The sequence below is a fragment of the Numenius arquata genome, chromosome 6 (assembly GCF_964106895.1).
Source record: "Numenius arquata chromosome 6, bNumArq3.hap1.1, whole genome shotgun sequence".
Lineage (NCBI taxonomy): Eukaryota > Metazoa > Chordata > Aves > Charadriiformes > Scolopacidae > Numenius > Numenius arquata.
Genome location: NC_133581.1, coordinates 14,053,956 through 14,079,265, shown reverse-complemented (window position 1 = coordinate 14,079,265; position 25,310 = coordinate 14,053,956). Strand labels below are relative to the sequence as shown.

Below are 25,310 nucleotides of genomic sequence, written 5' to 3'. Positions count from 1 at the left end.
GTGGCTGAGTGCTGTTGAGATGCCTGATGAAAGCATGGGGCACCTGATTCCCAGGTTGGAGGTGAGGAGGAGACAAGGACACCTCCAGAAAGCCGAAGGTTGTGGCTGCTTCTGAAATGGTGTCCAGATTTCTTTGCGTGGCTGCTTCTACCAGTTCTCATTAAACAGTAGCAATTAGGAGTCTTAGAGAGAACTGTTCCCTGCAGACTGGGAGCTTCAGTGCTGTGCCAGTAGGCACTGGGCTGAAATCAGTGGTCCAAAGGGCAAAGTCACATCAGTAGCTTGGGGAGGAAGAGGCACCACTTAAAAGATGATGTTGGCACGAGACTGAGCATGGACTGTCTGTTTGGGCTGGGAAATAGAGGAAGGATTGTAACCACTGGAGGAGCACGTTTTTGAAGACTGTCGTTTAGAAACAGCATGTATTTGTTGGAGGGAGGTGCTGAGTGGGTCTTGCAGTGACATGTGATTTTCTTGGTGTGGCTGGGTGGACCTGCAGAGGTTTGGAGGTCCACATGGTGTAGTGTGAAACGCTCCCTGGAGTTCAAGAGCTGTGACAGGTACTGCTGTCCTGCATGCTGTGCAAGAGCACATGCAATGCCTGGCTGCTGCTCTTCCTCACGTGCTGCTGGAGCATTGTGATGCTGGCAGCTCTTCCCTCTATATGTGCTTGTATATTTATATTTTATATATTTACACACACACACAATTTATAAGGCTCCTTCTGGAGCTCAGTCTCCTCTCTGAGGAGACCAGGTGCTCCCTTAAGTCACTTGTTTCTCAGCTGGCCTCACCCTGCAGCCTGCCCAGTAGGACCTGAGCTTCAGGAAGAGCATAAATGTCTCAACTTTGTCTCCTTGATGTCTTTCTCTTCCTTTCCCAGGAAGAAACTGAAGTGGAAAAGAAGTCACTGAAAAAGAAATCAAGGAAGGATTTGAAGGAACAGATTCATTTCTTAACAAGATCAAGTTTGAATTAAATGGCTGATAAACAGATCAGGTAACTTTTAAAAAAAATTGAGCTGTTGGTTGTGCTTTAGATTTTTCTTTTAAAGTCTTTCAAATTTAATCCCTTTTGTGATACAGGAGGCTCAAGGAGATCACCTGATCATCTCTTCTGGCCTTAAACAGTTCTGATTCCTTCTCTTCCCCTTTTTTACCTGCTTTTTTAAAACCTTCTCTTATTTTCTGTCCTTGCCATGTTGAAACATCTCTGCTTTCTTCAGTTCTTTTTTTCTCACTGCCTTTTTCTTTCTGACCTCTGCTTTTTACCCTTCATGAGTCGGTTCCTTTTTGCTTCCTCTTTCAAAGGTCAGCTTGACCTGCTGACTTCAGCTTGCTGACATCAAGGGAGCAAAGCCAGCTCCTTGACCAGCCAAGGATGCAGTGCTTGTAATTACAAAGTCCACATAGATGCAGCCTTGTGCCCTTCTAAAACCAGTCAATGCTTGAGTGGTTGCAGGAACATGAAGTACCAACAATAAATAGTGACACTTAAGTGCACAGCAGGAACTTAAGAGTGTTGGTCCTGGCATATGCAAAGGCTGGATTTGAGTCCTCCCTGCAAATGAATTGGGTTGTGTTTTCTGGAAAGATAAAGTTGTACCCTTAGCTTCCTAAGAGCTGTGACAAATGGATCTGCACAGTCCTGCATGTGGGTTTAACTTTCTGTTGCTTGTGAAGTTGCCCCAGATAAATGACTCCTACATGCTGTGGGGTTCTCATGAGTTTTTTGTGGCCCTCTTCTAACATCTACTTTTCCAAGTTATCAGCTCAAGACAGGAAGGGTCAGTGGATGAATGAAACCTAGTGACAGAGGGCCAGGACTTGCCTGAGTGCTGCAGGCAAAAGGGCTGCCCCTTCTTAGCATTTGCTATGATTAGGATATTTTCCTGCATGCTTGCCTTCTGCAAATCAAAACAGTCCTGAGCTGTGCTGATAACAAGACAACATTGTTGAGTGCATAGATTTGACCATCATCAGTTACCCAGTTTGGAGAGCACTTGGCACTCTTCTCTTACACACCATGAGATTCACCAGGCTCTGATAGCCTCAGCAGAGCAAAAGAACCAGATGTCCATGGCCATTTGAAGCTTGATATTTTGAAGGAGGGGGAGATGCATCCTCCGAGATATGCCCCAGCCCTTCCGATGTGCTCTTGGCAGTGGGAACAGGAGTTTGCTGGCTAGAGGGACTAGTTAAAAGGGCTGAGGAGGACTACTAGGAGAACTGGGATGCCTTTCTATCCCTACTGATGTTAAACTGAGCAAATGGTTTTATTTGTATGCTAGCCTGTGTTGTCTCCATTTCACTAAGCCCTGTGCACCTAGGTAGTGAGAGTCAGTAGCTGTGCATAGAATCATAGAATGGTTTGGATTGGAAGGGACCTTGAAGATCATCTCTAGTTCCAACCTCAGTGCTTGGCCAGGGACACCTCCCACTAGATCAGGTTGCTCACAGCCCCATCCAACCTGGACTTGAACACCTCCAGGGGGGGAGTATCCACAGCTTCTCTGGGCAACCTGTTCCAGTGTCTCCTCACCCTCACAGGAAAGAGTTTCTTCCTAACATCTAATCTAAATCTGCCATTTTTCAGTTTAAAACTGTTACCCCTTGTCCTATCACTACACTCCCTGATAAGAAGTCCCTCCCCATCTTTCCTGCAGCGCCCCTTTAACTGCTGGAAGGCCGCAATAAGGTCCCCCTGGAGCCTCGTCTTCTCCAGGCTGAACAACCCCAACTCTCTCAGTCTGTCTTCATAGGAGAGGTGGTCCAGCCCTCTGATCATCTTTGTGGCCCTTCTCTGGACTTGCTTCAACAGGTCCATGTCCTTCTTTTGCTGAGGACTCCAAAGCTGGATGCAGTACTCCAGATGGGGCCTCATGAGAGCAGAGTAGAGGGGGAGAACCACCTCGCTCAACCTGCTGGCCACGCTTCTTTTGATGTGGCCCAGGATATGGTTGGCTTTCTGGGCTTCAAGCGCACATTGCTGACTCATGTTGAGCTTCTCATCCACCAGGACCCCCAAGTTCTTCTCCTCAGGGCTGCTCTCAATCCATTCTCTGCCCAGCCTGTATTTGTACTTGGGATTTGCCCGACCCACGTGCAGGACCTTGCACTTGGCCTTGTGCATATGCACATATGCATATGCATTGCATGTGCAACCTTCGTGAGGTTGGTATGGGCACACCTCTCAAGCCTGTCCAGGTCCCTCTGGATGGCAGCCCTTCCCTGCAGCATGTTGACCCCTCCACACAGGTTGGTGTCGTCAGCAAATTTGCTGAGGGTGCACTCAATCCCACTATCCATGTCACTGACAAAGACGTTAAACAGTGCTGGTTGCAGTACTGACCCTTGAGGAACACCACTTGGACATTGAGCTGTTGACGGCAATTCTTTGAGCGCAGCCATCCTGCCAGTTCCTTATCCACTGAGTGGTCCATCTGTCAAACCCATGTCTCTCCAATTTAGAGACAAGGATGTCGTGCTGGACAGTGTCAAATGCTTTGCACAAACCCAGGTAGATGGTGTCAGTTGCTCTTCCCTTATCCATCATGCAGAAGCTAAATAGACCGGGAACAGTGGATTTTCATTCCATAAAAGAGTAGAGAGCACTGAGATGAAAAGTGCAATGACTTAGTCACAAGCGAATAAGCTTTTGATTCAGGTGCAGTGCCCTCTGTCACAGGTTCTTCTCCGTGCCCAAAATCCCTCACCTCTCCCACTTAGGTCATCTCTTCCATCTATGTGACCACAAGTCTGCAGCAGTCACAGGCAGCCAAGTCCCAAACCCCTTTTCCCTTGCAGTGTGCATCTGTCATCCCTTAGCAAAATGAGATTGATACCAAAAGACTAAAATCCACAGCAGTAGTTTGCTGTAAGGTGAGATCGAGGGCATTGCATTTCTGCAGCACTGCACGTGGAACTTGATCTCCGCATCTCGCCGAATATTGCCACATAGTCTGTCTGTACTAGTCTTCCTCTGCAGCGCGCATGGGCAAACCTGGTTGGATTCAGGTGCGATGGGGGTGTTGAGCAGTGGTTTCTCACCTACAAACAGAGTGAGAGCTGATGTTGCCCAAATTTTTGGTTTGCCCAGGCATGTCACACTATTCCCCTTTATTGCTGGGGTCTGTGCTGAAACTGGGGAGTCTTTTGCACTTGTGGTGCCAGCAGGCAAGATGTTTGTAATGTGTCTGTGTCTCACTCCAACCTGATATAAACCCTGTGATGATTTCACTATTGGAACAGGTTGAGAGAGGCAAGCGTCTGCCTGCCCTGGGTGTTTCAGGGGCACTTAGAGAAGCGATGACAGTGCTGAGGCTGGAAAGGGGCACTGGTTGTGCCTTGCAGTCTGTGACCTGCCAGCAGTGACTTCAGAGCAGAATTTGGGGAGGCTGATGTGATCCTGTCTTGAAACACCCTCCTTCCCAGTGGTGCCTCCATCTTGACACGCTTTTATCTCATCTCTAACCTCCTCTTTCAGTGTGATTATGTGCTAAATAAGGAGAGCACCATGATGTGAATCTTACTGTTCGAAATTTTCCCATGTCCTGAGAACAAGTTTGGCATAGGAGTTTTCAGGCAAACCTGTTTCCTTCTCAGACTGTAGTGTGAAGATCCCTGAGGCAAGAGAGTCTCGAGCTGGTGAGATCTTGCTGTCTGGCCCTGCACTGAGCTTATCCACTGATTTGAGCCTGCCTTCTTAACGTGCTTGATTTAATCTTGGTCAGTGCTGTCTTGTTTGGGGATGTGGGCTGAGCTCAGGTCGGTCTGCATGTTCTTGGCACCCCTTTTTTCAGCTATGCCAGCCCTGCGGCTGCGTGTGTGTGTTGTATCGGTGCAGGTGTTGAGGGGGAAGGAGCTCTGGTTGCAGGAGAGCAGAGGCTGAAAGAAGTTTGCTTAGCATTTGTGGGCAAAGACTTTTACTTTTTTTCCCACCCCTCTTTTATCTGCTTCCCCTAAGGTGACCTCTAATTGAAACCTTGAGTCTTCATATCCTGCCTTTCCCTCAAGCCTGGAGCTGAGAGGCAGCTCTTTCAGCATGGCTGCTTATTGATCCTCTCTGCAATTGCCCCTTGATGCAGAATGCTCTGCAGTGCTGCTGGGCATGAATGTGTTTGCAGAGCTTCACCCGACTATGCCATGGCCAGCCTCACCACTGCTACTTCCAGTGGGTAATGCAGTCTATGCCCCTATCCAGAGCATTTTGTCACCGTCATGAAAGGCAGTGTGCCTATTCCCCTTATGGGAGGACTTGGCCTCACCAGCTCACCCAGCTGCAATCTAGGACTGCTGTCAGCCATCAGTTTAATATCTGACACATCCTGTGTTCAGAGAGTCATATCCTGTGCTTTATTGGAGGGAGCTGACTCAAACAGGCTGCCTTTGTCTCTATGCGTAGTGGTTTATCAAGCATGTAAGTGCTGGACATTTTTCATAATTGAATTTTCTGGGAACCCATGTTTAGCTGTACTGGCTTTCACTCAGCACCAATTGCAAGATTTCCCTGTGGGAACACAAAGGTGAGCAGGAAAAGCCCTGTGTTTTGGAAGCACATGCAGCGAGCCAGGGTTTGATTTCCCTGAGAGGTATGAGCTCACGTCTCTGCATCTGTGGCTGTGCAGGCTGCCAGTCCGGTGGTTTCACCGGGCTGTTGGTTTGTGTGTGTTCCCCACGCCCCAGGCAGTGGGTCTGGAAACAATTTCCTGGAGCTGCAGTTGTCTGCTCCTCGGCTGCCAGCTGGGCACTTTCTGCTGGGCTCGTTCCCACATGATGGTAGTAGCTGATGTGTCACGAACCTCTTGTTAGCTGCGTATCTGATTGCGGTGCTGAAAAGCATTTGCTGTAAACCTGCTGGCTTGAATACCATCAGGCCCTAAATGAAGTCTGTCCATGTGGTAGATAGTCCAGCACTCTGTCTTTTCTCCTCTAGGGACAACAGAAGCCCTTGGGTCCTGGGAACAGGGTTTTTCCTTGCTCTTAGTGATGTGTGGCTTAGCTGTTCGGCTCTGCTCCACTCATCAGTGGTTTGTCCTGATGCTATGTGCTGCTTTCTCCTTCTCCCCTGTATATGCAGCAAGGGCCAAGCTTTGCCTTGAGGCAGAGCTCCCTTCGTGTTGGGGGGAGACAGCCTTGTTCCATGGCTATGTGTTAACTTTGGTCATGTAAAAGAGCTCCATTCTTTCCTCTTTTCCTCCCCTGACATTAATCCAGTGCTAAGACATCTGTTTCTCTGCATCTTGTCCCCCTACAGTTTACCTGCCAAGCTGATCAATGGAGGGATAGCTGGGCTGATTGGGGTCACCTGTGTATTTCCCATTGACCTGGCGAAAACTCGCCTGCAGAACCAGCAGAATGGCCAGCGGATGTACACCAGCATGTAAGTACCACCTGCATGGGCAGCATCCCCCGGGGCTTTTGGCAGGGAGTCCTTCCACTTTGTTACCTCTTTCAAATGTGTTCGGCATTTCTAGGAATTGGGCTGTCCCCAGGAAAGCCAGGGGACAATCTTGAACAAAGCTGTGCTAGAGCAGATAGAGCAAACAAAGCAGCTATTCAGGCTGCTGAGCCCAGCAGGTGAGATCTCTGCAGAGGGCACATCTGTTTGCATCCCTTGCTTGGGAGCAGCGTGTTCACTGCTGTCAGGACTCAAGACCAAAACACAGGGGGCCCCATTCAGTTCTCTGCTGGGCCACAATCAGGTGCGTGAGGGAATTTCTGCCTCTTTTCTGTTTCCACGACTCTCATATTGCAGTTTACTATCCCTTCCTTTGCTGTGTCAGTTTTAAAAAGAGGAAGTCACCCATTCCCAGTCTAGAGCACTGCATGCAAACCTTTTGATCGATCACATGACACATGCTGTAGTTACCCCAGCAGTCCTACATCCAAAAAAATCAAATGCTGCAGGCTGTAGGAAAAGAAGGCATGAATATATCCAGCTCACCAAATTCACCTCGGATTTGTGTGGGATGCTTAGGTCTGCGTGTCTGCTGTGAGAAGGAGCACCACACTCAGCACAAGATGCTTTGTCCTAGGAACCGGAGTCAGGCCTTAGTTTTCCAAAAAGTACTGGTGTCATTGAGGGGGGAGAAGGGACTGGGACTGATTACGTGTGTCCTGTCCTCCTGCCACTTTGTTCAGAAGTAGCGTTACCTGCTCTTCCACCCCAATATTTTCCTCTTTCCTGCCCAGGAGAATTTGAGGCAAAGCGGGGATAGGAAGGAAATGCTGTATAAGTTGATGGCTTTAGTCTCCGGGCGTCCTTGCTCTAGCTGACAGCATGTAATTATGCATGAGCTTCGGTTGTAGGCTCTGGCATGCCATAGCAGACTGGTGCTACCCTTGACAGTTACAGCGCTCTCTGCTCCCTGCATTGTTTGTGTGCCCGGGTGTGCTGGCAGGACGTGGCCTCCTGTCTTGCCTTGCCTCTCCTTTTTGTTGTGTCCTGCTCCTGCTGCTGCTGCGGATTGCTTGAGGATCGCTTCTCCCCCTGACCTGATAGGCGACAGCAACAGGAGTTTAGGCAGGATGGAGGATTTGTAGGCTCCCCTTGGGAGTGTGTGCCAGGATGCCCTCTGGAGTGGGGCTCGGTAGGTAGGAGAGGCTTTTAACATCCAGCAGCTGAACACAGATCTACTCCGTAGTCAGGAGTTGTTGTGGGATGAAGTGCTGTTAAGGAATACACAGGATTTATCCTGTATATTTGAGCCGGCTCCTCCTAAGAGTCTTTGACAAAGCCTGGATGTGAATGAATAACACTGGAGGTGTTCCTCTGGCATTGGCAGCAGCTGCAGGGAAAGTGAGCTTGGCCTGGTGGGGACAAGTGAAAGGGTCTTTTGGGGGCTGAAGGGCCATCAGGGACAAGGAAGTAATGGGGATAACACATCCTCTAGATAACATCGGGCCATCCTGTGTCCTACCTAAGCAAGCAAGGGAAAGGCACTAAGAGGATGCTGTTGCCATGTGTGGAGCATGTCTTCAGAGACACCCTTAGGTTAACTAGGATTTTAGGAGGGCTTATCTGAGTTCCCCAGTTACAGCGGCTTATGTTTTGTGAAAAACTGTACTCCCATCGATACCAGGTCTCAGAAGTGTCTGCTGAACACCCAGGAAGGCAGCAAGTTCATTTAAAACTTTGGCTGTCTTTAAGACAGCATGCCTTGCTTCTGCTAAGCTCAAGAGACCTTTGGCATCAGAGGACCCTTTCCTTTGAAAGGGCCAAAGACACTTTGGAGCAGCCCTGAGGGCTGAAGAGAGCTGGGCTTTTTTTGGGCTGCGTTGCCCCAGATGTGTTATATATAATTTTAGTTGGCTGTTGGCTCCCTTTTTCCAGGAAGAGAAGGGAGCTGGGCATGGCCTTGGCTCTGTATCGCTCTGCTGCAGCTCGAGGGGCTGGGAATGACGTGCAAGCCTTACAGTGAGGCAGCAGAGTGTGGTGCGGAGCAGCTCTTCCTGCTCCCCTCTCTGCCGTGGCTTGTTCAAAGCAGCACAGCTGGCTTGGGGAAAATGCCTTGCTTCCATCATTGCAGTGGAAGAGCTTGATGGAAGGGATAGCAGAAAGGTGCCCCGGGATTTCTGGGGCTTGCAAATGTGCTGGGGGCTGTTCCCAAGAACAAGATGGGTGTGTGCAAGCTGCAGGAGCTGGGGTGGCGCGTGTGAAAGACAGCGTCCCAAAAGATACGGGAAATCACGGCAGAGAGGGGAAGCTCATTGCCATAACTGGCAGCAATGCAGGATGCACTCTTCACAAATAATGTTGAGTACCCTAGAACAGTCTTGACCCAAGTAGGGCCATAAAGCCCTCGAGGGAACTCTGTGTTTCCTTCTCTCCCACTTCAGCACTACTATAGAGTGGAGATGAAGTTTACTCCTTGTGTTGCCAAATCTCTTACAAATGTATTCTTGTTTTCCAGCTATGCCTCCCTTATTACCTCTTAAAAGAGCCTTGTTCCTTAATTATGTATGCATGCATGCATGCATGTCCACCTCTCCTTTCCCCTATGGCCATGGCAAGTACCTGTCCCCTCCCAAAGACCCCAAAGCAACCTTCAGCCATGCTTGGGTCCAGAGAGGGAAACTTTGCCAGGCAATCTGTGCTGCCTTCCTGAACTGCATCTCTGGATTTGTTAGGTGTGTGTCTGTGCCTTCGAAAGGCTTTGAGCAATTCCAGTGCCCTGCACGGTTTTCCCATTTGCAGTAAATGCAGTTGAAACAAAAGAGGCAACAGTTTTCCCCTTGGAGCGGACCTCTGCGGCACCCTGCCGCACTCTCCCCAGGGCAAGAGCCTGAGTGCTCACTGCCTGCTGTGGGACCCGATGTGTTAAAAGTAAGTGCTTTAATCTGTGTGGGAGGTCACAGATGACTGAGCGTTCAGGTCATGTAGTGTTTGTGTGCCTTGTGTTGAATTTCACAGAGTAAGTCAAGCAAGTCAGCACTGGGGGCTTGGCCCCCTTTAAATCCAGCTCTGGAAGGGAAATAAAAACATGTGCATGGGGATCTGCTTGTTAGAGCATCTCATGCGTGTTTACCACAGGGGACCCTGGATAAACAGCCCTTGCAGTGACACTTTTCCCTTTTGTGTTTCTAGAAAGCAGACAGCGCGTGCGGGGTGAGCTGGGGGTTTCAAAGCCTCTGTGAATTAGGGGCTGAAACTGGACTCTGGCTTGAACAATGGTGCATTCAGTGGCTGACGCAGTTCCTTCTCAGCTCAGGGTTTTGCTGACAGATAGTAAATGAAAACCACTCCAAGAGATTTGTTTTGTTTTTTTTCTCTGCTGTCACCCACCTTTGAGCTCCTGTGGTTTATCTCTCTCTGTTTTGTTTGCAGGTCTGACTGCCTCATTAAAACAATTCGGTCGGAAGGTTACTTTGGCATGTACAGAGGTAAGTAAAGCTGAGTCAGGCACAGCGCAGCTTTTGTGTTGGAAGCACTGGTGCGTAAGTGGGAGGAAAAGCCCATATTCTCTGTCTTATAAAGCAATAACCTAGCAATATCCTAAGATGTTGAAAGATGCAGCTGTTTCTGAAAATAAACTGCACACCAGATGTCTCCTCAGCTCTCCACCATTGAGAGCTTGGGACTTCCCCATGGTGTTAAACCTTACTGTTCATCTTTACTAGCAGTTTAAGTGAAGCTGCTGGACTCTGTTTCAGGACTGTATATGTGCCAGCTTGGGCACAGTAATTTTTGTCAGAGGGGCAGTAGCAAACCTCTTGAAGTGTCTTTGGTGTTGATGATTGAATTTGTGTCAAAGCCCGCCCGCCCCCCCCCTCCCCCCGCCCCCAGCATGGTCAGGCCTGCTATCCCATCTAGTTGGTAGCTTGTCTCCAAGACTAGCTCTCTCTCAAGCAAGCCCGAGTGCTTTGTTCAAGTATTAAGACAAGCTGTAATTAAAAAAAAATATTTAAAAATAATCTGTTCCCAGAAAAAAAACCCTTGTGGTGGTAAGAAAAACAGAGGCTGGCTCATGGTGGAGCTTCAGCTGTTTGGTCATTTTCTGCTAACCTGCTAGAAATCTCCTGTCTCCTTGGCTTAGGCTGTCTGTTGCAGCAGTGAGTTCCTCAGTTGACATTATACCTTTTCTAGTTTAAACACAAAATCCTTGAAAGTTTTTAAAGATTTTGAGGAGAGAGGAACGGCAGGCCAAATTCTGATTTTACTCATAGCAGAGGAAAATGTGGAATACCTTCTTGGCTTTCAGCAAAGTCCAGCTGGTTTAGTTAACGCTGAACTCTGGTTCATTTTATATACAGGTATTCAATTGCCTGAATGTGCAGTTTTTATCTCCGAGACATTCAGATAGTATTGTTTGTGGCACTCATTCACTGATAAAGCCTGACTAAAGTACTGCTTTGATTAAGTGAGTCCTTGCTCTGTTTTTTCAACCGGGAGTCCAGAGATGCTGGCGCCTTGCTGTTGGCAGCAGAGGTGTCTTTTGCCACTTCTACCATAGATTCTAAGGAAACACAGACGCTGCGACCGGCCTGGGAGCAGGCACTGGCTGTTGAGGCAGTGTCTTTTGCCCAACTTGCTGGTGGGCGTTTCGGGGGAGTGGGGTGGATGCCGGCGATGGATTGGCTGCTTCATGCCAGCTTTCCTGGGAGCAGGCAACAAGACAAATAACCCTGAGGAACCCTGGCAAGCTCCATCTTCAATGCTAGCAGTGACGTGTTCCCCTTTGATTTTTCCCAGAAGCTGGCTGCTTCTGTGTTCCTAGCCAGGAACAGAGCCTGCATTAACTTTGGCTGTAAATATGCAGTGGCAGGCTGCTTGCTGGGGAGCAGAGGGAAGAAGCTGTTCCTGAAAACTTAACAGGGGAGACTGTAAGACCCATCAGGGCTTTTGGGAGAGACAGCTCAGTCCTGTAAGGTGTAGGGTGGTGGAGGGGATGTGAATCTCCAGGCCACTTTTCACTCCCAAGCAGAAATCTCAAAGGGTGCTGAGGGTCTTGCATAGCTCTTGCTTTTCCCAGCCATAATGAGTCTGGTCAGCTTAGTCCATGTCCCGCTAACTTTGTACCCCCTCTGTTCAGGGAGCTGATAGTGGCTTCAATTTACTTGTCATCTCTGACTATTAAATGGAGCTAGGTTTGGAGAGGGCTTTTGTGAATAGCTCCAGCTCCTTACAGAAATTCATAGATACTTTGGTGTGGCCAGAGTGCAAAGGTGAGTCCTCCAAGTACAGCAATCCTGGTCTCTGTGTCTTAGTTCTGTGAGCTGACATTAACAGCCCTTCCCTCCCTGCTGGGGAGAGGACCAGGGGATAAAATACATCCAAGATTGTGAAGAATGTGAGTACTTTTCTGGGAAGAAGGTAAAGAGATGGCTCAGCCTTGCAGACAGGGGAAGATGGAAATCAGATGGTGGGATGGGTTCCTGCTCCCTCCATCTGTCCCAGCTCCCCAGCAGAAGTTGCTGTGTGACTCACAAGCTCTTATTTTCAGCCTTTAAGCTGAAATTGGGAGGATTATATGTTAATGTGCTAAAGCGACAGCTGCTGTGCCCCATGGAGGAGTCACAGGCACATCAGTTGTCCCCGCAGGGCACTTGGCTTCTATTGGAGGATAGAAAGGGTCTGCTTGGCATAGCCATTCCTACTGTATGGCATCAGGTCTCCTTCACGTGTGAATCAAAGCTCCTCAGGGTGACAGGAGAGAGGCTCGAGCTTGTAGGATGCTTTTCTGCAAATCATCTCTTAAGGGGGTGTATGGGCAGATGGTCCTTGCTCTGTATGAGTAGCCCATAGTGAATTGTGTGATGTATAAGGCAATCCCAACATTTCTCTCAAGTTCTTCCCCAAAAGTTATAGGGATTCTTGGTTTATTTTGGAGGGAGGACGCAGAGGAAGTTTCTTTTCCTCATGTTTTTTCTGTAATATCTAGGTAGCAGCAGTGCCTCAAAGCCGGGTGGTGCTGTCTAGCCCTGTCTGTGCTTAAGGGATGACAGTGTGCTGCCTTCAGGCGTGATGCCAAGGAAATGAATCCATGGTGTCTGTGGGCTCCTGGACTATGTGGACACCAGTGGAAGGGGACCTTGCAGAGGTGCTCTCTGCTGTTTGCAGACCAGCCATTTCGCCTATCTTGCAGGAGCCAAAGGCCTAGATCATGTTGGGGAAGTGCCCTTTGCTGTTGATGACATTTGGAGGGTAGCTGCAGTTTAGCTACAGTAGTGTGGCAGCCTTCCCTGGCCTCTGCTAATAATACCTCCCACGTGCACCAGTGTGGTACTGGGGATGACTCAGTCCCCCTGTTGTGTAGGTTGCTGGTGGTATATATATAAAACCCAAGGCTCGATGAGAAGAGAACACTTACAGGTTTAGCTGGCAAACAACTGGTTTTGTCGCTATTTGATTTGTAGTGCTTCTGTACTTCTTTTCAAAATATTTTCTATTTTTTAATTATTGAAATTTATTTTTGTGTTCTGTTTGTCTGCCATTGCTTCTGGTACACGTAGCATTGCCTAGAGGCAAAGGTTAGCTTTAATTAGGGAAATGGAGTCATTAACATAGCTAAAATTGAAGAGCTGTAAGATTTTGTAAAATGGTAGAAAACACTGTGGAAAGCATACAGCCAGCAGCTGAAGTATGTGATTTCTCCTCCACCGGTGGATTGAGGCTGTTATGGCTTATTGAGGACAGGGATTATCTGTTCTCTGCTAAGCAGCTTTACTGAAAATATCAAAGATGTAGGAGAAAACCCAGGTTCATTAACTTTTCTCTGCATATAGTGTTTTTACCCTCTGCTTTATTTGCAATTGAAAGAGCAATTGCTGTGAAAGCCTCTTGGTTCCTGGAGGAGGTCAGCATGTGGAAGCATACTTCTCCCTTACCTTTCTTGCTTGATGGTTTGAAGTTTCTTTCAATGAATCCTTTGCACTGGTGTTAGGGTAGCGGGTTTATTCTTTTTTTTCTTTCTGTCCTTGTTTTTCCAAGGAAATGGTTATTCATGCTGCATGTCACTAATGTACAGATGTTTTACTTTCTAGCCATTAGGAGTGGGTTTGAAGTTGTCATCAACTTGGCATTCGTGGAAACACTTCATGGGGAGCCTCTTCCATTTAAAAATCAGGCTGTGTGGATTTGCTTTCTAGATACTGATATTATTGACATTAAAAGGTGGAGGTAGAGCATGAGGGTCATGTCTGTGTGGCTTCTCATCACGTGCAAGAGCCATGGTGGGGGGACATGATTGAAGCACATCAAACCGAAGCAATGCAATCACTGGTACAGTTAAGTTTGCAAAAACTCAGGAGTGTGAGAGGGCTACCCTGCTCCCTGGCTGGTTAATTTGGCTCCTGTAGAAGACGACGGCATTTGTTGGATGTCATGGCCAGTGTGGAATGAATGCATTGGCTTAGCTTGCTACAAGACAAGTATTTTCTGCAAAATCTGAACATGGCAGTCAGAAGTGGGGAAAAATGTGCCCAGCCCTGCCCAGCAAAGGCTGTCTGCTTTCTTGCTGCAATTTCCTTCACGATGGAGATGTGTCCTCTGAGCATCTGATGCGAATCCTTGATGCGAAGTCAAGGATTCACGTGTCCTGGTCCCAGAAGTCCCAGTTGTGACTTTGCTTCCTAATCTGAGGAAAGTCCCCCTGAACCTATGTCTTTCCATATCTAATTTAGGAGTTCTTTAATAATTTTTGGAGGAAGGGTGGTCCATCCTGAGCAAGAGAGGACTGTGTTACCTTTCTTTAGGCATGTTGAACCCTTATAGCTCCAGTCAACTTGTGTTCAAACCCCCTGAAAATGAACCCTGACAGGTCTTTGGAGCCTAGTGAGAGGGCAGGCTTCTCTGTTTGCTTCGCTTTGGGACAAGTTGTTTAAATCTCTACAGCAAGCACAAATGCAAAGATATACCCTAGTATGTGTTTGTCCTTGAAAAAGTGTTTATAGGCCATTAGCAAGCCTCAAGCAAAACTCCTTGGGATGGCTTCAAGATCAGTATGCTTCCTTGCAGGTGGGGAGAGTTTGTGGTCATCATGTGGAGGGCTTTTTGAGCCATAAGATTTAAAGGGAAGAGAATATTCTGGAGCATTAATCTAACGGTGCAAAGTCCAGTATGCTCAGAAGGGACTAGCCCTCTCCTCACCCAATTTCCCCCAGGGCAGCTTGAAAGCTGCCTTCCCAGCCACTGTGTTGCATTAATGCCAGTGTCCATGGCCCACAGCGGCCTGCCAGGCCACACAGACCTTTCGTTGTGCCAGGCACAATACAGGGATTTGCTGTTTGTTGCTCCTGACAAAAGGGCACTCCAGTGGGCAGTGGGGAAGCCAAGGCTTGTTTACACCCCAGGTCCCCCAGCAAGCCTTGCCATGGTGCTCAGAGGGGAATTTCTGTACTCTGCAGTTTGTGGTGGACAAAAAGCCACTTCAACGGTGGCTGTTCTGAGAGTGACACCCAGTGGTGATATACAAAGGAAACCACTTAACTCCGAGGGTTGGTCAAGAGCTGGCTTACTTCTGTGCAAATGAGCTAGTTGGCTTCAACTAGCCCCCAGGACTTTCAGTGGCTCTGCCTCTTCTGGGCTGCCAGGTAAACAAGCTGCTCTGCTTTGTGTGGTTGTGGGGCAGGGACACTAGCAAGAAGGTGGGGTGGGGAACTTCTCAGCATCACAAAATATTTGCAAAAGGATTGGGACTGGTTGTTAATCCAACTTGCACTCCTTTCTTGAAGGTCTGATCTGCATCCTTCTGGATTCATAGGAATGCATCTTTGGATGAGAGAAGAGGATGCATGTATGCATGGTGGGAGGTAGTAGTGAAGCTAAAGAAATTACAAAAATCATATTGCAAATGGAGTAGAAACATATCAGGGGATGTTTTAAAACACCCAAGGTGTTGGAAGGCAGAAATCCTATTAATTTCCAGTGGTGTTTCATGTTTCTAAACCCTTTTGGTGCATTGGGAACTCTCCTTCATCAGTCCTTGGTTTTGAGTAGGAGTCACAACACATTCCTGAAAGATCCAGTTAACGGTTTCTTTGTTCTTGTTCTCCAATGGCCTTTTCCTCTTTTCCTTACCCAGGGGCTGCAGTGAACCTGACTCTAGTGACACCAGAAAAAGCTATCAAACTGGCAGCCAATGACTTCTTCCGGCATCACCTCTCCAAAGACGGGTGAGTAGGGGGTGCAGACCTTTTGCATTCAACTTAAAAGACACCAGCTCTTGGGGCAAGTCTGGTGAGCTATCAGGGCAAAGGTGGAATGGGGTGATGTGATGACTGAAATATGAGTTGACCTTGAACAGCTCAGCCAGTGATTATATTTGGGCTAAGGATGTAATGTCTAAAATGGGAGGTGAAAAGCACTCTACTGGATGATTGCTTTTTATTCAAGCTCCTAAAAATAGTCCCAGATCTAAGACAAGGTTAGCAGATCCAGAATTTCTAGGCAAAATATTTGAAAGGAACCCAATGGCACTGATCACTGCTCAGATAGCTGCTGGGAGGACCCTTGTCCTCATCATCCTATTGGATGCTGTTATGCTCTTTCTGGCTTGAACAGATGTCAAGTCAAGTTCTGTAGACCCCAAACTTAGTGTCCCTCTTGTCCTTTTGCAGTTTGAAAATAGTTTTAGAGTGGTGGTGAATCTGAATTGACAAAGGGCACTTGCAGCTGACCTTCAAGTAAATGCTGAAGGAATAAAATTATCTGTTTAGCTTGCAAGTAGGGTTTGGTTCGTGTGAATTAAAAGTGAGTCAAAGATGATAGCTAAGCAGTTGAGAGGTGCTGCATATTTAATGCTGTTTTCATCAAGATATTTCCCTTGCATTTTGGAGAATACTTGTGTCTCCCTTCAGAGCGAGACCTTTCTCCAGAGACAGCCAGTGAAGGGCACTGTCTCCAGTCCTCAGTGACAGCAGTTAGAAGACAGCCTGCTTGGGTTATGATCCTGACTCTTCCCATCAGCAGTGATGGGGCGAAGCCTCACTGAAAATGCAAGGCTCTGCTACAATTAGTTGGTTTAACAACTTCTCATAACATACCACGTCAGTCTCAACTGCTGCAGATCAGCAGGTCAACTACTTCAGTGGAGATTGTGGACTGACACAGATTGAGGATCTATTTTTTTCATGTACCTATTTTTTTTGTTCTGGAGTCTTTTAAAGTAGCAGCGAACATATGTCTGCGTGACTCATCAGCTCGCAGCTGTTTGTGATTTTCTGTCTCTTCAAATAGTGTCTCTTCTTTGCTCCGCTCAGACAGTGGGAGGTAGTGATGTCCTCATTGCTCGCTTCTGCCAAGCTGTGAGCCTGATCCCTGCTGCAGACAACGCAGCAGGCCCTGGCATGCTGCAGTAGACAGGAGCACAGCTAGCTAGCTCTTTGACACCACCTATGAAGTGAGGGCTTAGTAGGTTGTACAGGGAAGGTGCTAAGCTGCCACACCTTGTACCACCACTGAGAGAGTAGCCCATGGAAGAAATCAGACCAGCGTTGCAACGTATTTGGTGTTCTGTGAGAGCAATCACTGCTGTGATGTTTCAGCCGCTAAAACATGACATCCTTGTCAGTACATGCCCTGCACCATGAGAGGTAAAGACTTCCTCATGGGACACATGTGTGTCTGTCTCTCAGTGCTGAGGTGGGCTTTGAGCAGGTGTTTGGGTAAGTGGGATGCAGCTGTTTCCATGAGCAGTGGAGGTTTTCACCCAGACCTCTTCCAGTTTGACTTCTGGGTTCCTGGCTGATCCACACGTGATGTGGATGATGTGCTGTGCTTGATTCAGAGTAAAGAGCTAGGGAGTTTTGCCAAGAGTAAGACACCCTGTTCTCCTAAAACATATGCACTGATAGGACTGATACTACAGTGACCTGGAGCAGCAGCATGATACCACTCAGGTAGTTGGGAGCCTTTGTGTCTCAACATGAAGCATTTTTAACTCCTTTAGAGAAAAGAAAGGTTCTACCACAGTTAGGTGACAAGAGCTAGGCAGCATGTGGAGTTGAGGTCACTAATCTCATTCAACCACCATGGGGGGCTTGGATCAAATAAATCTGGTCAGCTCTCCTTGCGAGGATAACCAACATGAACTGGACAGAGAGGCAGAGCATTGATACTGCTGTGATACATGATTTAAGGTCTTTCTAACTAGAAATGTCACTTCACGATGTGATGGGAAAGAAAGTGCCTTGCAGGTTGGCTGTGGCCGGTATAGGCTATGAAGATGGGATCTGGCTGGAACATCTGGTGCATGCTGTGACTGTGCATGGTGCATGGGGAGCAAGAGGTGATGAAAAAGGCCATGACATTACCAGTGAGGACAAGGGCCCTTAGAAACTGCAGGACAGCTGCTTATTGTGGGATCCCTTTCCTCCATGCTAGGGAAATCCTGGGGATGGAGCCTATAACCTGCCAGAGGGGTTGTGCCTGGCCGTGCTGCAGTTGTTGCGTGGTACCTTGCCTTTGGGTCACAGGATCTTTTCCCATGTATAGCACATGTGGCAAATAGGTGTGACAGCAAGGGGCCATTTCATTAAGTCACAAAGCTGTGTCCTTCCCAAAGGTTTGCCTTGCTCTTGCTCCCTCTTTCCAAGCTGTTTGCAGTCTGCAGGTTTCTTCCTTGAGATGCTTCTGTCCCCTCCTCCCCAGTTGTCTTTGTAAGACAGGGCAGGATTAGCAGTGTTGGAATCCAAACGCCTCTCCTACTCACGGCAAAACAGGGTGCATACCTGCTAGCTCATTGCAAGGCTGGGCCACCTATTTCACAACTCCAGTTCGAACAACAAAATAGCCCGGGGTTAGAAAGGTAAAGAGTCAGGCTGCCTGGCATGTCGATGTGGTTTTCATTTCTGGATAAGTAATTGCAACAGTGTTATATGGTGTAAAGCACAGCTGAGGGCATTAGGCTCAGCATAAGTCTGGGGGCTTTTTTCATGGTGAGCCGCCAAGATCTTGGTTCAGCTCCACCAAAGTCCTTTTTGCACAAGCCGAACAACCTGCTGTACATTCATAGTACGCTGTGCTCTTAGGTCGGCATCCCAAAGCACGCTCTGGAGCTTTGCTCACTCAGAGCTGGAAGAGTCTTCTAGACCTGTTTGACATTGAATGCCTTTGTTGCTAAGCTTCTAACACTTGTCTTGCTTGAAATGTGTTCCACGAACTGGAGATCCTTGTCTGATAAAATGTGCACGTTCTATCAGTATTTGCTGATCAAAATATGCTGAGTGTGTCTTCTGTGTGCAAGTGGAAGAAGCATGTGTGGACCAGCAAGTGTGGCAAATCCAGCATCAACCAAAATAGCCTCAAGTTACAGAACAACTTTTAGTGTGCTTTTTTTTTTTTAATCCTTTGAAAAACTTAGAGTTGAAATGAACTTGCTTTTTAAACTGCTAGGAAAAAAGTGGCATAAAGCCTGTTTTTGAAAGGCCTGACTGAAAACAACACCTGTGGTGTAGGAAGCTCCTGGCTGCAAATTGCTGGGAGAATATTTTGGGGAAGTATCACTGCAGGTTTGTGCTAAACTCCCTTTTCCCTGGCTATGATCTTGGATGCTGTCAGAAGTAGAGTATTGCGTCAGTGGGACCTTGTGCCCTTGTTGGTGCATCCATCTTCCTGAGTCTGGAGATATCTGTTCCTGTGACCCTCTCCTCCCTGGGACTAGCTCAGGGGGGCACTCCTGCCTGAACAATGTTGTTTCCCTCCTTTTGATGCAGGAAGGATGTGTGCTCACAGGCTAGGGAGCTTGATTTCTGCTTCTTTGCCTGTTTCTATTTTGATGTTGAGACCATTATGACAGCCTACTGCTGCAGCTTTTTGTTTCATGAGGAAGCAAAACTGTGTTGATCCTCCCAAGTTGTCCTAGTCATTTAGGAACAAGGGAGGCCTGGGTGAGTTGTGAGAATGCTGGAAACCCCCTTGCTATGCCACAGAGGCACAGAGGAAAGGAGGAGAACCAAGATACTGAAAAACCTAAAGGCTACCTGATGACCCCGATTGAGAAAAGCAATAAGGGTCGAACGTTATTCTGTGATTATTTTGGCCTGAGGGCCTCTGCAGTTCTCAGGAGAAGAAGTAAAAGAGATGACCCACAGAAGAGTCTTCAGACACGTCCTTGTTCCTGTGGCACTCTATGCTGTCTCGTCCACGTGGCTGGGGAAGGCAGGATGCATGAGATACGGGGAACTTCAACCTTCAGGCTGCTGGAAACAGATGGGATTTTTTTCTCCTCAGGATTTCTGAAGCTGGATGTGTCGAGAGACCCATGATCTCACAGCTGCTGCTAAAATAGAGCAGAGGATGTAAGGAGTCACGGGGGCTAAGTGAAGCACCTGAGTGCGAAGCACTTGGGTATGAAGCTAAGAAAGCGATTTAAATCAATAGTACATCAACATCCATTTAAAGTACATTGTTGATTTTTTGGGTGCTCAGTGTGTGAAGCCTCTTTGAAAGATGTAAGTATTGCCTGCATTTTGTGTCCTCTTTGAATTTTTAAACACTTCATGAAAAACAGTCCCTTTAAAGTGTTCTACAAGGTTTCATGTTTATCTCCAAAGTGTTGAGTACCAGATAGCTGTTGTGTTTGGCATGTGTTTGCCAGGTTTTGCTGTTAATTTTTCAGGTTCTTGGTTAAATATTGTGCCTTGGCTTTGATAAAAGGTGTATCAAGGCTTCTCATAAAAGCTGTTTCTTGCTCATAAAAACTCTCTAGCGTCCCTGGATGAGTTTCCTGCTGCTCCTCTTGAAGGTGTGTTATTCCCTTACTTCTCTTGTCCTCTTTAATCTTGACCTTCATTTTGTTTGCTGTTCTGGAGAAAAGGCTCGCAATCTGCTGACTTAGCAGCTCAGAAGACCAGCACGATTGCGTTAATTGTGTCTTTGCTGATGCCAACAAATTTTCTTCCTTTCTGCTTCCCGCTGCCTTGTAGCTTTGCTCAGAGAAGAGAAATAGCCAGCTGTAATCCTGAGACAAGCAACGCACTTTTCCTTCTCTACCATGCAGATGGGGAGACTGGAGCTTGTTCTCCATTGCCTTCCCAGCTGATACGTCTCCCCAGGGCTCCTTCCTTCGTCTTCTCTTCTTTCAGGCTCTCCTAAGACACTTGGACCATCTCTTCTGTGGCATCTGTTTAGGTAGCCATTGCATGGCCTGGTTGATCCTTGAGCTGCAAAATGCTCATAGACAGCCTCTAAAGTGAGGTACTTGATTTAGAAAGGAGGGATGCTGCTGCTAGGCCTGGTGCTGAGCTGCAGTGTCTCCTTGCACACACTGTGCTTTGGTCTTTATCTGGACAGGAACACCTGTGGGTGAAGGCAGACTCTCCTGTAGTTATCCACTGGATGTCCAGACACCTCTTTAATGCCGATAACCCTCATCCAACCCACTAGGACTCATAGGTGAGGAAATCCAGACATTGCCCTATGGAAAATGCCAGTTAAGAGCTGATAATCTCACTGTGCCTATTCAGGGATAGCTATCGGGGGGGGGGATCTTTTATTTAGCATAGAGACTCAGGGAATTACAGTGGGTTGAACTTGTAGACATCAAAGGTCAGCCAGAAAGTAAATGTATTTTCAACTGTTAATCTAGAGGCAGATAGAGGTGGGTTGTTTAATCACAGAATACATCCATGAGAGTGTATTCCAGGTGCGTGTCTTGGGACAAAAAACAGGTTGTGTCCATGTTCAACATGCCCACATGTGTTGCCCTGTCCATTGTGTGCTTCCACAGACATTCGTATTGGAAAAAAAATCACTTGGAATCTCTTGCCAGGGCAAACCTCATGTAATGAATGCAGGCACAGAGTCGCCTTCCTGTGACTTAGTCCAAACATGCAACACAGAGCTCCTGCAGCCAGAAGTAGGTTGTACCATACCTGGAGTAATGTCTGCCAGAGCAACATTTGTTAGAATCGTAGAATGGTTAGAGTTGGAAGGGACCTTAAAGATCATCTAGCTCTAACCTCCCTGTCATGGGCCAGGACACCTCCCACTAGACCAGGTTGCCGGTGGGGTTACTTTGAGGTGGATCTGTCCCACATCAGTGTTATGTTTTGCTTGTCTGAGGCATTTTTGAGCTGGCGCTAGAAGTGAGAGGGAGCTTGTAATGGGAACTTTCTTGCTTGTGCATTTCCCAGCATCATACTCCAGCTTTTCTGAAGTGTGGTGGCAACAGCTTGTTGTTCCCTCTTGGAAAATCAGGGATTGGGTTAAAGGGACTGACTTGTAGTTTGTGTGCACATCCCTGTGTGGCTGTGGCAGACAGGTTGCCCTCCCTTTCAAGGACAACTCCTGTGTGTTGGTTCCCTAATCCATATCAAAGACTTGCTATTTAAATCATTTGAAAGCAGCTGACTCTCTCTGGTTTGAAACCCCTGGGGAGCTTTCTACAAACTGCTGGGTTGACAGACCAGAGGCAGAGGTTTTTTTATGAGTGAGGAAGGTGATGTCCAAGCTGGGAACAGTAGCCTCTTGGGCAGCAAATGGATGTGGCTTTATATGGATGTTTCCTTAGGTCAATGATTTCCTGTCTGTGGAAATCTTGTCATCCTTATTCCAGAATGGCTGGTTTTGGTCCCTGCCCAAGCACAGTCAACTCCTGCATGGTCAAGATTTTTCAGAGACTTGAAAAAAGTCTTACTCTGCTGCCATGTGACATCAACATACCAATGCTTTCAGAGATCCTAACTTTGGACTGATGCATTGCTCTTCAAAAGCTCTCCATAAACCTCTGGTTTCCTGCTTTTTGACTATCTTATTTTTTCAGCTCTAATTTGAAACTCTAATTTAGATTGAGCGTGAATCTTCTCACCTTCCCATTTGACATTGTTGATTTGTCACTAATTAATTGCATGTCAGTTAAAAAAGTGTAACGACTGATTTCTTCCAGTGCAGAATTTGGGGCTATTGTGTATAAGTTATATTTAACACACTCTTGCTGTGATAAAAGATGGTTTCTGCGTTTGTAGGACCAGATCCTTGCTGGTGTTGCCGCTTTTGAAGTTAGCTGAGACATGCCAGTTTTTAAACTACTGAGGATAAGGCCTGTGATGCCTTTGTCATTTGGAGATGAACCATTTTCAAACTCCTTTTATGTGCATTGGTGAGGTTTTTCAAAGGCAGTTTGACCCCTGCATGGCAAATTTTAAACCTTCTGACGAAAGATTTGCTTATCTTAAGCTATTTTTTTCTTGGACTCCCCCCCAGTTCCTAGGATATGCAAACCAAAAGCTGAAAGCCCTTTTTCTAGATGCTTTTGATGTACCCGTTTGACATCTCTAAAATACACCCATACACATAAATCCTTCACTGGGTCACACTGGTATAGCTCCATGGAGTTCAGTCAAGCCAGGCTGACTTTTGTTGGCTGGGATAATGGTCCACATGTGAACACATAGGGCAAATCTTCCTGGTCTTTTGAACCAAATATCAAAGTGGTCACTCTGGGTGAACGCCAGGAGATGTCTACTCTGGGGATGCTCCAGGGCTCTTGGTAAAGTGGGTGATGCTCTGTTGTGCCGTAGAGGGGGACTGGCAGCTAGCTCCTTTGGATGGTTTGCTTCCTCCCACGGCTGGGCTAGGGGTTGTGCAGCCTTGCTGCTGACTGCATTGAGCCACACAGAGACTGGCACTGTGCTTCAGGCCACCCAAAAGCCACAATTCGGCCACCTCCAGGTATCAGTACCAGGGAGGACCTCTGGATTTGCACACCCTGATCACAGAATCACAGAATGATATGGGGTTGGAAGGGACCTCTGGAGATCATCTAGTCTAACCCCCCTGCCAAAGCAGGTCCACCTAGAGCAGGTTGCACAGGAACTTGTCCAGGTGAGTTTTGAACACCTCCAGAGACAGAGACTCCACCACCTCCCTGGGCAGCCTGTTCCAGTGCTCTGCCACCCTCAAAGAGAAGAAGTTCCTCCTCATGTTTAAATGGCATCCTTCTTGAGTTTAGATGGAAATACCTGCATATCTCCAGGAAAGCTGCTGCACGCATTTCAGCGCCCATGTGGGTGACTCCGTGGGAGGGATTGTTCCTTGCAGCTTCTCATGTATGGGGGAATTTGGAAAGGGGAGACCGTGAAATGTTCCTCCCTTCAGTGTCACAGGAGAGCTCTATATTTAGTTGCTGGTAATCTCCGTTGTGGCTCTGTGCCTCTAATCCCCTGCTCTGATATCCTCCCTGGAGAAGATGGGAGGTGGAGAAATCGGCCCAGCTGATGTGGTGGGCCAGCAGGATTACGGCACATCTCCCCTCCCTTTCCTATAGGGTTGGCATTGAAACTTCTTTGCTGGCCTGCAGTGCCACAGCTGTGCTCTGTGTGTGTGCATATGAAACCCCTGGTAAGGGAGCGTGGCTTGATTTTGCAAGGAAATAAGGCTTAGTATTGTGGGACTGCTTTTGCCATAGTGTGGGGACTTGCCTTGAGTGGGTTAAGATGAGGTAATGCTGCAGGAGCAGGGCTGTGGTGAGTAAAAATAGTACTTGCATTTGAAACAGAAATAAGAGGAGACTGTTTCCCTCTGGCTGTGTGATTTATAGATACGATACTTCCCTTTCCCCTCCCCTCCTCCCCTTTTAGAAAAGAGTAGAACAGAGGATTTTTATTTTTTTTTCTAATCAAGTCAGTGTTTTCTGGTGCTGAGGGGTGAAATTTTTTACAGGTTGAAAACTCATCAGTTTCTGAAAATCGAGGCTTTCTGAGCATTTGTGTCCTGAGTTCCTCTTTTTATTCTTAGCTGGGCTGTTTCGTGGCTGTGGGATGGAGGGACCTATGAAGTGCTGCATTTTGTTAGGCAAGAACACGTTGCTGGTAATCCCCACTCTCTAGTGCACAGGATACATAATGCTGCAGTGCTGGGAGTCTATCCCATCCCTCAGGCAGGACCAGCTTAGCACAAAGGCTCCTTTTTTCAGTTTCAGAAAGGCTCATGAAGAGAAGGAGCTCCTAACCACAGGAGAACTGCCTCCCTGACTCTCATGTTCGCTGTTTATTTATTTTACTTTTGTCCAAGAACTCCAAAGCAGCAACTTGAATATTTTCCCCTTGCCTGTTGCCCCGTGGTCTCTGCTTGTTTTTGTGGATGTTGATGGTGTTTAAAGGACTAGGCTGGCAGAAGGAAAGCTGCTTATCCCTTTAATGCTCAGGTCCTCTGCTGCCCTCTGAAGCGATATTCTTTCTGAAGGCTGTGCCCTGACCAGGCGCAACACTGGGCTGGAAGAGCACTGCAGTTCTCTCCCTGGAGATGGAAAAGGTTGTGTGCTCACGTCTGGGGCTGTTCTGGCTGGGCTTGCAGCTTTTTTTGAATGTTCTGTTTCTGGGGCCAAAATGGGTCTTTTTCTCCAGATCAGGTGATGCTGGCAGAGATGCCAAACCTGGGCTATGCTGAACTGTCAAGCCTAGCAGGTGCCCCCATCCCCCAGGCTGCCTCTCCTGTAACCCTCAGGGTCACAGGCGGGCCCCAAGTCCCTGCATCCAGCTGCCCCAACATTACTCCAGGCCAATTCCTCTGACTGACTCTTTCTCTCTTTTCTTTGGGCAGGAAAAAACTGACACTGCTGAGGGAGATGCTAGCGGGCTGCGGCGCGGGTACCTGCCAGGTGATTGTCACCACTCCCATGGAGATGCTCAAAATCCAGCTGCAGGATGCGGGGCGAATTGGTAGGTGGGCTTCTCTTCCCTGTGCACTGAGCAGGCTGGGGGGAAAGGCGTGGGACTGGGCTGTCAAGGCACAGGGGGAGGGAATGAGTGGAAAAAACCTTCCACCTCCTCTCCCAAGCCAGATGTGTCTCAGGCCGTAGCAGAAGTTTCTCCTCCACTTCACAGCTCATTTCCCCCCACCCTTTGCTCATCTGGCTTTGCAGAGGCCCT

General features: G+C 47.7%; 1 protein-coding gene across 3 annotated transcripts in view; it reads left to right on the top strand.

Moving 5' to 3' along the window:
- SLC25A22 (solute carrier family 25 member 22) overlaps nt 1-25,310 on the top strand; it is a 51,474-nt gene that overhangs the window by 19,870 nt on the left and 6,294 nt on the right. The window contains exons 2-6 of one of the 3 annotated variants that reach the window (XM_074148999.1): nt 884-999; nt 6,256-6,381; nt 9,829-9,884; nt 15,524-15,614; nt 24,982-25,100. In XM_074148999.1, the coding sequence (XP_074005100.1) occupies nt 980-999; nt 6,256-6,381; nt 9,829-9,884; nt 15,524-15,614; nt 24,982-25,100 (412 nt within the window). In that variant the 5' untranslated portion in view covers nt 884-979. Of the gene's footprint in view, nt 1-883; nt 1,000-6,255; nt 6,382-9,828; nt 9,885-15,523; nt 15,615-24,981; nt 25,105-25,310 lie in introns of those variants that run through there. The other 2 variants (XM_074149000.1, XM_074148998.1) reach the window with 2 other exon arrangements.